Genomic DNA, 16,070 nt, shown 5'->3' with positions numbered 1-16,070 from the left:
ATCAGGGAAACATGGGGTTGCTAGCAATGCACATCTACTAAGAGATGCAAGTGGTCTTGAACACTACAGTATACATTATTTATCATTAATAATAATAATAATAATAATAATAATAATAATAATAATAATAATATCATCTTTATTTTTATATAGCACCTTTCATAGTGGACAACCATCACAAAGCGCTTTACAGAGGTGGCTGTGAACTGTGCATATATGCAAACTCACTTACAATAGGACATTGATTTAACATCTTATCCACAGGATGGAGCACAAAGGCGTTGCGTTGTTACACTTTCCCTTTAATTACACATTTGCTCACCGGGCTTTCTTTCTCTGATTGTGTCTGCTCTTTATCAGTCCAAGAATGGCCTGCTCGTCATAGGAGTGATTACATTTTTTGTTCTTCATAGGAGACACCATCTCCAGCTATAGGAATAAAAATAATGTATTTGAGAAAAACAAGATCAACAGATTCAGGCATTGAGTAGCTGGATTAACCGGCAGCTGGCAAGTGCTCACAATCTACACAGAAACACATGCAACTATTTATACATAGATAAAATTGTTTCAATAAAAAAAAAAGAAAAAAAAAAGAAAACAGTGAACACTATGGATGTTAACAAGGTTTAAAATACATGCTAGCAACTTGTTAGAATGGAAGATCTTGCTTAAGAAGATATATTAAGATGTTCCCTGAACATACCCAAACAAGATTGAATACTCCATTTTAACAGTAACCAGTGCTGTGCTCATGATGTTTAAAAAATCATCATCTACACTCCCCTTTTAACCCATGCACAGTATATTCAGTAGTTGAAAAACACTTTTAAATTTCAATTTAAATAAAACTGAGAAAAGGCTGGGAAATTCAAATGCAAGGCAGCTAGAAATATGGCGATAGTGTATCACCGGTAAATCACCAGCACTGAATGAAGCAGATATGCAGCACTGTGTGACTTCAATGTTCTGTCAACACACACACAGTGATGGTTAGCAATGCATTCCAGACACAGAAAAAAAAGTTAACACTACTATAAGACAGCAAATATGTCTTTGGAAAACTATACCTGGGTAATGGGACAAATAGTGTTCCTTTGGCTCTGAGTCACAGCAATGTCATCATCCATCTCATTCTCATTTTCTTTCTCATTGCCCTCTGGTGACTGGAGTCCACCTTTATTAGAAGAGTAGTATTTGTAAAAAAAAAAAAAATATATATATATATATAACAAATGTTAGTAATAGCACACGTAAACATACAGACATGTAGATATCTCCTTTTACAGTACATAGATCACTTAACTATTCAACTGCCATTTACAATAGGCTAAAAACCGTAAAGTACTTTGCCCACTATGTCACTGAAGCATATGCATTGTTGTGACGGTAATGTGCCAGTTCAGGTGCCAGGTAGGTATGTTAAAGCCTACCAATTTATTAATTAACAGTTTTATTTTCACCATCACCAGGACCCAACTAACTATCTCAAGAATATCCTTTTCTAGCAAGTTATGCCCTGTCCAGGAAGCTTTAGCATCAACATCTCTCAAAAGAGAGCAAATTGAGGGACAAAAAAAATAACATTAACAAAACAATACACAGCAGCACCAGTTACCAGAGGAATAATGGTGGATGAAGTCAGAAAACAGTGTAACAACTAGTATACCGCACCGCAGAAAAGGACAAAAAACAACCTGTAAAAATGTAGTCCATACTTCATTATAAAATAAAAAAAAAATAAAAAAATAATAATGTTTTTCAATAATCACAATCTGAACAACACAGGATACAGAGTGTACATTTCTGGCAAACCTTAATAGTCCACAGTCAATCCAGTGTAGTCAATTTTGATATAGAAAATAAATACATACATAAATAAATAAATAAATACATAAATAAATAATAATAATAATAATAATAATAATAATAATAATAATAATAATAAGTAAACGTTTCATTTGTGGAATTCCCCTTATTCAAACACATAGCCTTACAGACAGTTGCCCTTTTTATCAGCAAGGATGTCAAAGAATCTTACTTTTCCAAAAGACAGAAAGGTAGCTTTGCAGAACCAAAAAAATCGTTGTCTGCTAGAGTGTATAAGTTTAGACCCCACCCCCATTCCCCAAAACTAAAAAAAAAAAGATTAACAAAAACTTAAACGCTGAAGACGATCCTCACCATCTCTGAATGACTGCCCTTGAATGTTTGTTATTTCAATAAATCGAGTAAATAGTTGCATGTACATCAAAACTGGAAAACTGCTGCCAACTCCAGTTTAACTCAATACTACAATAATTACTTTCAAACAACAACAAAAAACAAACAACAAAACCCTCTGTTAGTTGCTACTCCTCCATGCACGTTCACCTCTGCTGTTTGTCCCTTCTCACTCGAAAAACTGTACTGCGGCTCTCTATCTCTCCTCCTTACTCAAACCTAGATATATACTTTTTTTTTTTTTCTGGTCCAATGAAACACATGTATCTCTACATTGTGAGCTGTCCGACAGTCAGAGACATTAGCCAATATTAGGCTACGGCATCCTTTACAAATGTGAGTTGCAGCAGGGATTCAGTTAAAGTGTCTGTATTATTAAAGTAAAATCCCAAAATAAATTTTTGACTTAAGGTAGTAAATGGTGGTCTGCTTTGACCCCATTACACCCCTGGACAGTAATCTGTTTCATACCTCAGAGTTGTTTCTGTATTAGCCTATACAGAAGGAGTCGCATCAGTCATTTACACTCATCTGGAGTCTAGATTTCAACAAGCTGGATATTATTTGTATACAATAGTTTTACAAAACGCCAGTAACATATAACCAGGGTCGGTCTATATGCCAAAGGGGCAATGCATGCATATCTTTGTGTACTGCATACTGTATAATTCAGTTATTTGCTGATCCAATACAGCATTCAAGAGGCTAAAGTTTTCAAATTTTAACTAGAGTACATCGATATTAGTTATATACGACAGTAGGCTTGTAACGATAATAATCAAATTATTTATCGATTGGGACCCCACGATAACAAATCGATAATATTTTAATGAAATGTGATATTCTATTAAATTAAAAACGTGTCTTGTATATATTAGTTTACGTCAAGAACGTAATCTGTGTTGTTGCTTCTAAAAGTTACTGCGAATATGCATCTGTGAACAAATACAGGATAACAATGCAGCGATCAAGAGTAACCTGCTTTGTTAATGCTTTTTTATACATATTATATTGTTTTAAATTGGTCCGTAGAATTTTTTATTTTTTTACCTTTTAGTTTTGAAGCAATGCACTATCTGCAACCTTTTTTGTTTTTGATTGCTGTTTGAGTCTAAATGCTGCTGGATCGTAGCTCAACGTATGCAATAGTCTGCCACCAGTATAATGCAAAACTATTGTACACGATCTGCTGCAGTAATTATTGTAGATTTTTAAAATTAACTTGACACTTGCTTAACAATATCAGTTGAGATCGCCTAGGATACTAAACCCGCCCTGGATTATATCTACCAATCAGTGAGCAGAGCCCAGAGTAGTTATTGGCTGCTGTTAAGTGTCAATCAATAAATCCTGTCCAGTTTTCTTTTTGAAATTGAAACAAGTTTATAATCACATCAGGAACCTGGACCGATACACATAACTTACTTGGATTTAAGTGCAGGGTACACAAAATAGAGAGTTTTCACGGTGAAGAATGAATTTCACGGTCCGTGCCTTAGTAATGTACTGTATAAGTGTAAGCGAATCCACGTGGACGAAACGCTTCTCTGAGCACTCCAGTATGTGACGCATTTTTAATTGTGACGTGGAGGGTTTAGAGGAGCGCAAACTCTTGCTCCTACCCCTGGCGGCTTGTTTCCTAGCTCCAGGTGTAACAGGGAGTGGGCACTCTGTTGACCACACTGCAGGGGACAAATGGAGTGAGTCATGTTGCGACGGCATAAGAGATGCAGATCGGTCCCTGGAACAGCGGGCCAGCCTGCTTTACAGTATCCTCTTAGAAAAATGAACACAAACCGCACAAGAGCTGCAGTCTTTATCTCCTCCCTCTGCCTGCTCGCTTCCCAGGCAGCGGATGCACTTGTCATGCTTATCCTCTGCCGGATTGTTTCTCTTGCAGCCAGCACAAACGTGAAACCCAGGCATGGTGCAAGAACAGACAGTAAGCTGACTGGTGCTGAAAACTGTTGTGTACAATGTACACAAAAATGGAGCACTGGTAACGGTCTTGGTGTCACTGGTACCGATTCTGGTAAGAGTCAGATGACTGGTACCAACCTTGGTACCAATAAAGGTGACTGGTAGCTACTTTGGTACCAGGTCACTGTTACAGCTCTTGTATCGCCTCTGGCACCGACCAGGTCGCTCGTACAGGCTCTGGTACCGGCAGAGTGAGTCACTGGTACTGGGCTGGTACCAGGACAAGTGGAGTGAAGGTAAAAACTTGCAAAGGCCACTGGCAGTCTGCAAGCATGCACTGTAAAACGGATAGGGTCTGCAGTTGCCCGCTAACTAGAAAAATCTAGTAACCTTCGCCGTCTGTGCAGTAAAGCAAACACATCAATGGCATAGAGACACACGGAAGGCTCCTGACAATTTGACAGCACGGTGTAGCTAAAAAGCCATTAGCACTGGCGATGTCTCTGTAGCGCAAAAAGCTGACTGGAAAAACCAGATGGCTAGCGCAGAATACTGTCTGTGTACAGAGGCAGAGAGACAGCGCACACTGGTTTTCTGAAAGAAAACAGACACATTATTAGACACTTGCTAATATATATATATATATATATATATATATATATATATATATATATATATATATATATATATATATATATATATATATATATATATATATACAGTGCCTTGCAAAAGTATTCAGACCCCTGACCAATTCTCTCATATTACTGAATTACAAATGGTACATTGAAATTTCGTTCTGTTTGATATTTTATTTTAAAACACTGAAACTCAAAATCAATTATTGTAAGGCGACATTGGTTTTATGTTGGGAAATATTTTTAAGAAAAATAAAAAACTGAAATATCTTGCTTGCATAAGTATTCAACCCCTGTGCTGTGGAAGCTCCCAGTTTACACCGATGAAAGAAATTGCCCTAACGAGGACACAGTTACCTTACCATTGGCCTCCACCTGTGAACCATTAAAGCTGCTGTCACATTTTCTGGATAAAAACCCCACTGCATCACACCACCCAGGCACTGCCAAGAAAAGGCTGTCCCTCAAAACTCAGCGCTCAAACAAGAAGGAGACTTGTGAGAGAAGCCACAGAGAGGCCAACAATCACTTTGAAGGAGCTACAGAGTTCAGTGGCTGGGAGTGGAGTAATGGTGCACCAGTCAACCATATCAAGAGCTCTGCATAACACTGGCCTGTATGGGAGGGTGGCAAGAAAGAAGCAGTTACTCAAAAAGTACCATCTGAAAGCACGTCTGGAGTTTGCCAGAAAGCATGAGAGTGACCCAGCTGCGATGTGGGAAAAGGTTTTGTGGTCAGATGAGACCAAGATAGAGCTTTTTGGCCAAAACTCAAAGCGCTATGTGTGGCGCAAACCTAACACTGCCTATGCCTCAAGACACACCATCCCTACAGTGAAGTATGGTGGTGGCAGCATCATGCTGTGGGGATGCTTCTCATCAGCAGGGACTGCGCATCTTGTTAAAATTGGAGGAAGAATGGATGCCGCAAAATACAGGGAAATACTGCAAGAGAACCTGCTTCAGTCCGCTAAAAAACTGAAGCTTGGGAGGAAATTCACCTTTCAGCAGGACAATGATCCCAAGCACAAGGCCAAAGCAACATTGGAGTGGCTCAAGAACAAAAAGGTTCTACAGTGGCCCAGTCAAAGTCCTGATCTCAATCCCATTGAGAATCTGTGGCACTATTTGAAAATTGCCGTCCACAAGCGTCGTCCAACCAACCTGAACAACCTGGAGCAAATCTACCAAGAAGAATGGGCCAAAATCACTCTGACACTGTGTGCAAAGCTGGTACATACTTACCCCAAAAGACATAAAGCTGTTATTGCAGCGAAAGGTGGCTCTACCAAATATTAATGTGTGGGGGTTGAATACCTATGCAAGCAAGATATTTCAGTTTTTTATTTTTCTTAAAAATATTTCCCAACATAAAACCAATGTCACCTTACAATAATTGATTTTGAGTTTCAGTGTTTTAAAATAAAATATCAAACAGAACAAAATTTCAATGTACCACTTGTAATTCAGTAATATGAGAGAATTGGTCAGGGGTCTGAATACTTTTGCAAGGCACTGTATATATGTATGTATGTATATACTGTACATTCTCCATAGCCCACTTGTACAAAAGTTTCTGTATAGCAAATCTGCAACCAGTGGATATTTGCTTGCTCTCGCTTCCAAAGTAAACTTGGTAAGGGTGGACTATCTATTGCTACATATGAAAGGGGTTATACAATTAAATCAAAAGGCTAATATGCACATGAACACAGAAATTGGACTACGGAACAATGGTCAAAGATAACATTAAGGTTTGGTTGCAAAAGTCCAAAAGGTTAGGAAATTGCACACAACCTTAACTCTGCACCCTTATGTGTAAATTGTTGATAAAATTGTTCATAATGCATCAGAGTAAAAAAATGTAACATGTCTAAGACTTTGCACCGCTGTGTGTGTGTGTGTATATATATATATATTATATATATAGTAAAACAAGCCTTGCGGTTCGGGTTTTTTTAGCCCTTTAAAATCAGACTCTGACACAAAAGTATGGTTTTCCAGAGAGATTGTGCTATTTTTTTTAATTAACAAACAGAACACCAAAACAAAACAACACAAAAACAAACACCTAACTCCATTTTGGAGCGCTGACTACACAGGTAAGTCCCTGACTAGCTCGCAGGACGGATAAGCCGTTTACCTGCCAAAACAAGCACACACGAAAACCACACAGGTTTGACACAGCACTTACTTTTTTTTTTGTACGACTGCTCGGAGACAGAGCACCTTTCCGCCTCCTTCTACTCAGCAACCCCGAACCAACTAACTGTGAGGCTTATATGCCCCACAGTAACGAGTGTGGGCAGCTGGCACTAATTTGCACTGATCGTGCCAAACTGCCATAACAATTAACAAATCATTCAATTACAATTTAACAAAACAAACCCCACACTAATTGTGCATTCGCACATGGATTCCTTCACAGGGAGCAATTAACTCCCTCCCTCCTTTTACAATATATATATATATATATATATGATGGATTGCCTTCCAGTCACAGATCTTTTCTCCTTTAAACAAAGACTTGACAGCGAGAATGCGGTGAAAACGCTGTAGCATGTGTTTATTATTTACATACACAAAATAAAAGAAAACCAAACAAAAGCCTAACCCGTTCTCGGGCCCTAACTAAACAGGTGTTGATACTATCTGAATACGAGGCAGGCGAAGCCTGTTCCCTCGTCATCAAAACCAAATCACAATCCAAAGTCAAAATCCAAATACCTGTTTCAGTGTTCGTTTACCGGTAAATCAAATAACAAATAATTTCTTCCAGTCACTAACCAAACTCCTCACGTTCTCCCTCGTCCAACACTCACAAACAGAGTTTTTAAATGCCAATCAATTACATTGTTGAAGAAAATTAACAAAACATTGAATTGAATTATTAATTCATTAATTTGGACTGGACCCTGACTCCAGTAGCTTCCACATAGTCCTAATGCCGCCAAATATTGTCTCTGCACAATAAGAAGTATTTACCAACCAGTTTGTTTACATTGTTTTCCCAGTTTTACTGACCAATCCCTTACTATATATATATATATATATATATATATATATATATATATATATATATATATATATATACACACACACACACAGACGTGCTCAAATTTGTTGGTACCCTTACAGCTCATTGAAATAATGCTTCATTCCTCCTGAAAAGTAATGAAATTAAAAGCTATTTTATCATGTATACTTACATGCCTTTGGTATGTCATAGAATAAAGCAAAGAAGCTGTGAGAAGAGATGAATTATTGCTTATTCTACAAAGATATTCTAAAATGGCCTGGACACATTTGTGTCTTCATTTAATCCTTCAGATTCACAGCCTGACCAATGATCCTTCAACAGTGGGGTTTTTATCCAGAAAATGTGACAGCAACTTTAATGGTTCACAGGTGGAGGCCAATGGTAAGGTAATTGTGTCCTCGTTAGGGCAATTTCTTTCATCGGTGTAAACTGGGAGCTTCCACAGCACAGGGGTTGAATACTTATGCAAGCAAGATATTTCAGTTTTTTATTTTTCTTAAAAATATTTCCCAACATAAAACCAATGTCACCTTACAATAATTGATTTTGAGTTTCAGTGTTTTAAAATAAAATATCAAACAGAACGAAATTTCAATGTACCATTTGTAATTCAGTAATATGAGAGAATTGGTCAGGGGTCTGAATACTTTTGCAAGGCACTGTGTATAATATATATATATATATATATATACACACACGCTCAAATTTGTTGGTACCCTTACCGCTCATTGGAATAATGCTTCATTCCTCCTTAAAAGTGATGAAATTAAAAGCTATTTTATCATGTATACTTGCATGCCTTTGGTATGTCATAGAATAAAGCAAAGAAGCTGTGAAAAGAGATGAATTATTGCTTATTCTACAAAGATATTCTAAAATGGCCTGGACACATTTGTTGGTACCCCTTAGAAAAGATAATAAATAATTGGATTATAGTGATATTTCAAACTAATTAGTTTCTTTAATTAGTATCACTCATGTCTCTAATCTTGTAATCAGTCATTCAGCCTACTTAAATGGAGAAAAGTAGTCACTGTGTTGTTTGGTACCATTGTGTGTACCACACTGAACATGGACCAGAGAAAGCAAAGGAGAGAGTTGTCTGAGGAGATCAGAAAGAAAATAATAGACAAGCATGGTAAAGGTAAAGGCTACAAGACCATCTCCAAGCAGCTTGATATTCCTGTGACAACAGCTGCAAATATTATTAAGAAGTTTAAGGTCCATGGAACTGTAGCCAACCTCCCTGGGCGCGGCCGCAAGAGGAAAATCGACCCCAGATTGAACAGAAGGATAGTGCGAATGGTAGAAAAAGAACCAAGGATAACTGCCAAAGAGATACAAGCTGAACTCCAAGGTGAAGGTACGTCAGTTTCTGATCGCACCATCCGTCGCTTTTTGAGCGAAAGTGGGCTCCATGGAAGAAGACCCAGGAGGACTCCACTTTTGAAAGAAAAACATAAAAAAGCCAGACTGGAATTTGCTAAAATGCATATTGACAAGCCACAATCCTTCTGGGAGAATGTCCTTTGGACAGATGAGTCAAAACTGGAGCTTTTTGGCAAGTCACATCAGCTCTATGTTCACAGACGAAAAAATGAAGCTTTCAAAGAAAAGAACACCATACCTACAGTGAAACATGGAGGAGGCTCGGTTATGTTTTGGGGCTGCTTTGCTGCGCCTGGCACAGGGTGCCTTGAATCTGTGCAGAGCACAATGAAATCTCAAGACTATCAAGGCATCCTGGAGCGAAACGTACTGCCCAGTGTCAGAAAGCTCTGTCTCAGTCGCAGGTCATGTGTCCTCAAACAGGATAATGACCCAAAACACACAGCTAAAAGCACCCAAGAATGGATAAGAACAAAACATTCGACTATTCTGAAGTGGCCTTCTATGAGTCCTGATCTGAATCCTATCGAACATCTATGGAAAGAGCTGAAACTTGCAGTCTGGAGAAGGCACCCATCAAACCTGAGACAGCTGGAGCAGTTTGCTCAGGAAGAGTGGGCCAAACTACCTGTTAACAGGTGCAGAAGTCTCATTGAGAGCTACAGAAAACGTTTGATTGCTGTGATTGCCTCTAAAGGTTGTGCAACAAAATATTAGGTTAGCGGTCCCATCATTTTTGTCCATGCCATTTTCATTTGTTTTATTATTTACAATATTATGTTGAATAAAAAATCAAAAGCAAAGTCTGATTTCTATTAAATATGGAATAAACAATGGTGGATGCCAATTACTTTTGTCAGTTTCAAGTTATTTCAGAGAAAATTGTGCATTCTTCATTTTTTGTGGAGGGGTACCAACAAATTTGAGCATGTATGTGTATATATATATATATATATATATATATACACAGTGCCGTGAAAAAGTATTTGCCCCGTCTGATTTTCTGTGTTCTTGCATAATTTTGACACTGAATGTTATCAGATCTTCAACCAAAACCTACTATTAGATAAAAGGGTCCCTGAGTGAACAAAACACAAAAATTTGATACAGATTTAATTTATTTATTAAAGAAAGTTATGCAACACCAAATGCCCCTGTGTGAAAAAGTAATCGCCCCCTTAGACTCAATAACTGGTTACGCCACCTTTAGCAGCAATAACTGCAACCAACCTGTAGTTATTGATTAGTCTCTCACAGCGCCATGGAGGAATTTTGTCCCACTCCATGCAGAACTGCTTCAACTCTTCAACTCAGTGACATTTGTGGGTTTTCGAAAATGAACTGCTCATTTCAGGTCCCTCCACAACATCTCAATGGGGTTTAGGTCTGGACTGACTAGGCCATTCCAAAACTTTAAATTTCTTGTTCTTCAACCATTCTGATGTAGACTTGCTTGTGTGTTTCGGATCATTGTCTTGCTGCATGACCCAGCTGCGCTTCAGCTTCAGCTCACAGACGGATGGCCTGGCATTCTCCTGTAGAATTCTCTGATACAAAGCAGAATTCATGGTTCCTTCAATGATGGCAAGGCGTCCAGGTCCTGATGCAGCAAAGCATCCCTTGTACTCGGCTACAGATTCCTTGACCAGACTGCACCCAGCTACCTCCAGACCCTCATCTCTTCCTACACCCCCACTCGACCTCCCCGCTCCTCCTGCACTAGAAGACTGGCTGTACCTCCTCTACGCTCCCCTACCTCCAGAGCCCGCTCCTTCTCCACCCTCGCCCCGAAGTGGTGGAATGACCTTCCTACAGATGTCAAGACTGCCCAGTCCCTGACCACCTTCCAGCGCCTCCTCAAGACTCACCTCTTCAGACAGCACCTGTAGAACTCCTTTTCCCTCTGGACACTTATCACTCTTCCTTAAATGCGCTTTACTTGCTCTTATCTGCACCCTATTTTACTGCATTTAATCCTGTACTTTAGAGTAGTCTAATCTGTCACAAGTGTTATTTAATCTGTAGTATTTTGTATTTAATTATATCCTGATGTAACTATCACTGACACTTACCTGCTCCATTATTGAATCGTATTTTGTCATATACTTGTACTTGCTAGAACCAAAGTAATTGTATTTTATCTTGCTCTTAATTATATTAATACTTGTACTGTGATTCCTGAAATGTATTTTTGTTTACGACCGTAAGTCGCCCTGCATAAGGGTGCCTGCCATGAATCCCATTTTTGCCCAGTGTCTTTCTGATGGTGGAGTCATGAACACTGACCTTAGCCGAGGCGAGAGAGGCCTGCAGATCCCTGGATGTTGTTCTAGGGTTCTTTGTGACTTCCTGGACGATTTTACGCCTTGCTCTTGGAGAAATTTTAGCAGGATGGCCACTCCTGGGAAGATTCACTACTGTCCCAAACTTTCTCCATTTGGACAATATGGCTCTGACTGTGGTTCGGTGGAGCCCCCGAGCCTTAGAAATGGCTTTGTAACCCTTTCCAGACTGACAGGCATCAACAACTTTTTTTCCCGGAGGTCTTCAGGAATTTCTTTTGTTCGTGGCATGATGTGCCTCTAGAACCTGTGTGCTGACAACTTCACTCTGTGGTAAGGGCCAAAGTTAGTCAGATTTATATTGGGCAGGGCTGGCCCAAATCAGGCCTGGTTGTTAATCAAAGTACTCAAACAGCTGACCCTAATTATCCCTTTAATTGGGTTGATTTAACTAGGGGGGGCAATAACTTTTTCACACCTGAAGATTGCATGTTTGATTACCTTGCACACCAAACAAATAAAAAAGCACCAAACTTTGGTGTCATTTTTTCTCTCAGACTCCCTCTATATACAACTACAAATAACAAAAAATCTGACCAAATACAATGTGAAAAATGCAGAAAATCAGACAGGGGGCAAATACTTTTTCACGGCACAGTATATATATATATATATATATATATATATATATATATATATATATATATATATATATATACACACACACACACACACACACACTACCGGTCAAAAGTTTTAGAACACCCCCATTTTTCCAGTTTTTATTGAAATTTAAGCAGTTCAAGTCCAGTGAATAACCTGAAATGGTACAAAGGTAAGCGGTAAACTGCCAGAGGTTAAAAAAAAAAGTTTAGGTTACCAAAAACTGAAAAATAATGTACATTTCAGAGTTATACAAAAAGGCCTTTTTCAGGGAAGAAGTAATGGGTTAACAACTTACAGCTGTTCTGCAGCAATGGAAGTAAATTAAGCCTTGAAAGTTAATGCTAACAATTCCTACAGGTGTCCCAACTTTTGTTGGTTACTTACAAACCCTCTGTCTGTATAAAAGCAGTGTTGGAACACACTGTGTTACTACACCCTCTTAAGCATTATTTGGACAGTATTGTACTGCAGGAAGTAGTATATTGCTCTCATAATGGCGAGAAAAAGGCAATTAACAAAGGAAGACAGACAGACAGACCATTATAACCCTTAAAAGTGTAGGTCTTTCCTTTAGAGAAATTGCAAAGAAAGCCAAGGTGTCAGTGAGTACAGTTTCCTACACCATCAAAAGGCACTTGGAAACTGGAGGAAACTGACAGGAAGAGGTCTGGCAGACCCAAAGCCACAACAGAATCAGAAGACAAGTTTCTGAGAGTCAACAGCTTGCGTGATAGGCGGCTCACAGGACAACAGCTTCAAGCACAGCTAACACTGGTCGAAGTAAACAAGTCTCAGTTTCAACTGTGAAGAGAAGACTTCAAGCTGCAGGTTTGACAGGTCGAGTGGCAGTAAGAAAGCCATTGCTAAGATGGCAAAATAAGAAAAAGAGGCTTGCTTGGGCCATGAAGCACCGCCAGTGGACTACTGAAGACTGGAAGAAGGTCTTACGGACCGATGAATCAAAATTTAAAATCTTCGGTTCATCACGCAGGGTTTTTGTACACTGTCGAGTAGGCAAAAGGATGGTTCCTCGGTGTGTGACACCAACTGTCAAACATGGAGGAGGAAGTGTGATGGTCTGGGGCTCTTTTGCTGGATCCAGAGTCGACGACTTGCACAGAGTGAGTGGCACCCTGAACCAAAACTGCTACCACAGCATTTTGCAGCGCCATGCAATACCCTCTGGTATACGCCTAGTTGGTCAGGGGTTCATCCTACAGCAAGATAATGACCCAAAACATACCTCCAGGCTATGTCAGAACTACCTTAGAAGAAAAGAACAAGATGGTAGACTTCAAATCATGGAATGGCCAGCACAGTCTCCAGACTTAAACCCCATCGAGCTGGTTTGGGATGAACTGGACAGAAGGGTGAAAGCAAAGCAACCTACAAGTGCAACACATTTGTGGGAACTTCTGCAACAGTGTTGGGAAGAACTTTCCAAACAATATTTGATTTCCATTGTAGAAAGAATGCCACGAGTGTGTTCGGCTGTTATATCTGCAAAAGGTGGCTACTTTGATGAGTCAAAGATTTAGATTAAATTTTGTTAAACAAAACGATTCCATGATTTCTTTTTTATCTCCAATTGTTTATTTGTTCTATGCTTTAATTTCAGAGTACATTGAGACATTAAACTGCGTAAATTTCAATAAAAACTGGAAAAATGGAGGTGTTCTAAAACTTTTGACTGGTAGTGTATATATATATATATATATATAATTTACAAAAAATCTTTTATAGCAAAAGTTTTGCTTTTGTGGATGAGGGGAAAAAAATAGAAGAATTAGAAGTCTATAATTATTTATTTCAGCAATTTTTTTTGCAAAACTCCAAAAACAAACAGTAAATAATAATGCTGGTAATTATTACAGCAGCGTGTATTACTTACGTTATAATCCCTGGGTTGGTCCCAAAATAAGTCTTGTTATTGTATCCCCACATTAAACACAAAACCACATACATAAGTCTGTTTAGTGCGTGAATTAGTGATTGTGGTACAATACAGTTTACAGTGATACAAGTGCTGTTCCGGGTTTGTGCTGGCCTCTGGCGACAGCTCTGGAACGTGTTAGTTGTCTAGTGAATAGAAGCAACAATAGACAGAACAAAAGAAATACAGTTCCTCCCGGGTAACTTATTAACCCTTTGTGGTCCATTTAGTCAGCGCGTCTCAGGCGCATCAGGTCCAATTTATTTTCACATGCGCAGTTTATTTTAGACGTGCTGTTTAAAAGTATTTTTTTTCACAGTAAAACAGGTTTAAAAGGCACTGCATATCAACAGGACACTCAGTACTGCATCTCCAGCCCCGCCCCACCCCTTGTTCGCTGTATTTATCACATACCTCTTCATAGTCGTGCAAACTGATAAATCATCTCCTGATCACTCGTTTTATCACCAAACTCCTCAATAATGCGATGCAAGTCATTATTGTATTACTATAACATCTAAAAAAAGCTCTGCAAATGTCAGTGATATTCTTTGAATGCTGGATGCAGAAGCAGCTATCTTGTTTGTTTATGTCTGTGTTATCTATGTGGTGTCGGGTCTATCTGTATTCATGAGATACGCCCTTTTTTCGGCTTCTCTTGGCTCCTATCGGTCTCACTCGGCCATTGAATGGTTTTCTCTGCTTTTTCCGGGAAAAAAACGACTAGAGACCTGTTTTTTACGTCTTTTTGATGATGACGGGTCCGACATTGGACTGGAAAGGGAAAATTGCAATGTCGGACCAGGTCCGAAATAGGACCGCAAAGGGTTAATAACCAAAACAAAGGAACAGATAACATTGCTTCGACCCCTATTTATACTGTCACTCATGACCCCTTGATAAACGATTGCAGCTGCTTTTTATGATCTGCAGCTGCCACACTATTTCCCCTCCGGGTCAATGAGTTAGTGTACCTAAGCTCCGTCTCTTTTCTGCATGACCGACTTCCTTTTAACCCTCGGAACGAAGTGTCAGGCCAAGTAGTCCAGAGTACTCTGGTCTTGATAACACCGAGTTATCCGGACATTGCCATCTAGACAATGTGGGGAAGCTATAAAAAAGGCCAACAAGATGCTCGGATATATTGTGAGAAGTGTTGAATTTAAATCAAGGGAAGTAATGTTAAAACTTTACAATGCATTAGTAAGACCTCACCTAGAATATTGTGTTCAGTTCTGGTCACCTCGTTACAAAAAGGATATTGCTGCTCTAGAAAGAGTGCAAAGAAGAGCAACCAGAATTATCCCGGGTTTAAAAGGCATGTCGTATGCAGACAGGCTAAAATAATTGAATTTATTCAGTCTTGAACAAAGAAGACTACGCGGTGATCTGATTCAAACATTCAAAATCCTAAAAGGTATAGACAATGTCGACCCAGGGGACTTTTTAGACCTGAAAAAAGAAACAAGGACCAGGGGTCACAAATGGAGATTAGATCAAGGGGCATTCAGAACAGAAAATAGGAGGCATTTTTTTACACAGAGAATTGTGAGGGTCTGGAACCAACTCCCCAATAATGTTGTTGAAGCTGACACCCTGAGATCCTTCAAGAAGCTGCTTGATGAGATTCTGGGATCAATAAGCTACTAACAACCAAACGAGCAAGATGGGCTGAATGGCCTCCTCTCGTTTGTAAACTTTCTTATGTTCTTCATTGTGCTTAACCACTTGAGTGGGGCGTGGTCTGTGACAATCTTTTTGCTGATATACAATATCAGGATTTCTACTCCGTCAACCTTTTGGGACAAGACCGCATCCAAACCCACATCCGACTTGGTGAAATCTGGTGTGATGAGAGAGAGTCTTCGCTTAACAGCTTAACAGTATCAAATGCCCCGACACTCAGCTGACCATTTAATTAAATTTGGAGCACTCTTTTTGGTGAGGTCAGCTAAAGGGTTAACCACTGTGGCATACTCG

At 39.2% G+C, this 16,070-nt stretch overlaps 1 protein-coding gene across 4 annotated transcripts in view; it reads right to left on the bottom strand.

The window, feature by feature from the left end:
- Positions 1–16,070, bottom strand: part of nsmce2 (NSE2 (MMS21) homolog, SMC5-SMC6 complex SUMO ligase) — a 66,455-nt gene that overhangs the window by 7,450 nt on the left and 42,935 nt on the right. For all 4 annotated transcript variants that reach the window (XM_059022588.1, XM_059022587.1, XM_033999178.3 and 1 more), the window contains 2 exons: positions 1,071–1,177; positions 323–429 (listed from right to left, as the gene is read on the bottom strand). In XM_059022588.1, the coding sequence (XP_058878571.1) occupies positions 323–429; positions 1,071–1,177 (214 nt within the window). The remainder of the gene's footprint in view (positions 1–322; positions 430–1,070; positions 1,178–16,070) is intronic.

Source organism: Acipenser ruthenus, chromosome 4, assembly GCF_902713425.1.
Source record: "Acipenser ruthenus chromosome 4, fAciRut3.2 maternal haplotype, whole genome shotgun sequence".
Classification (NCBI taxonomy): Eukaryota; Metazoa; Chordata; class Actinopteri; order Acipenseriformes; family Acipenseridae; genus Acipenser; species Acipenser ruthenus.
Note: the sequence above shows the minus strand (reverse complement) of the source record. Positions and strands in the feature narration are given on the sequence as shown.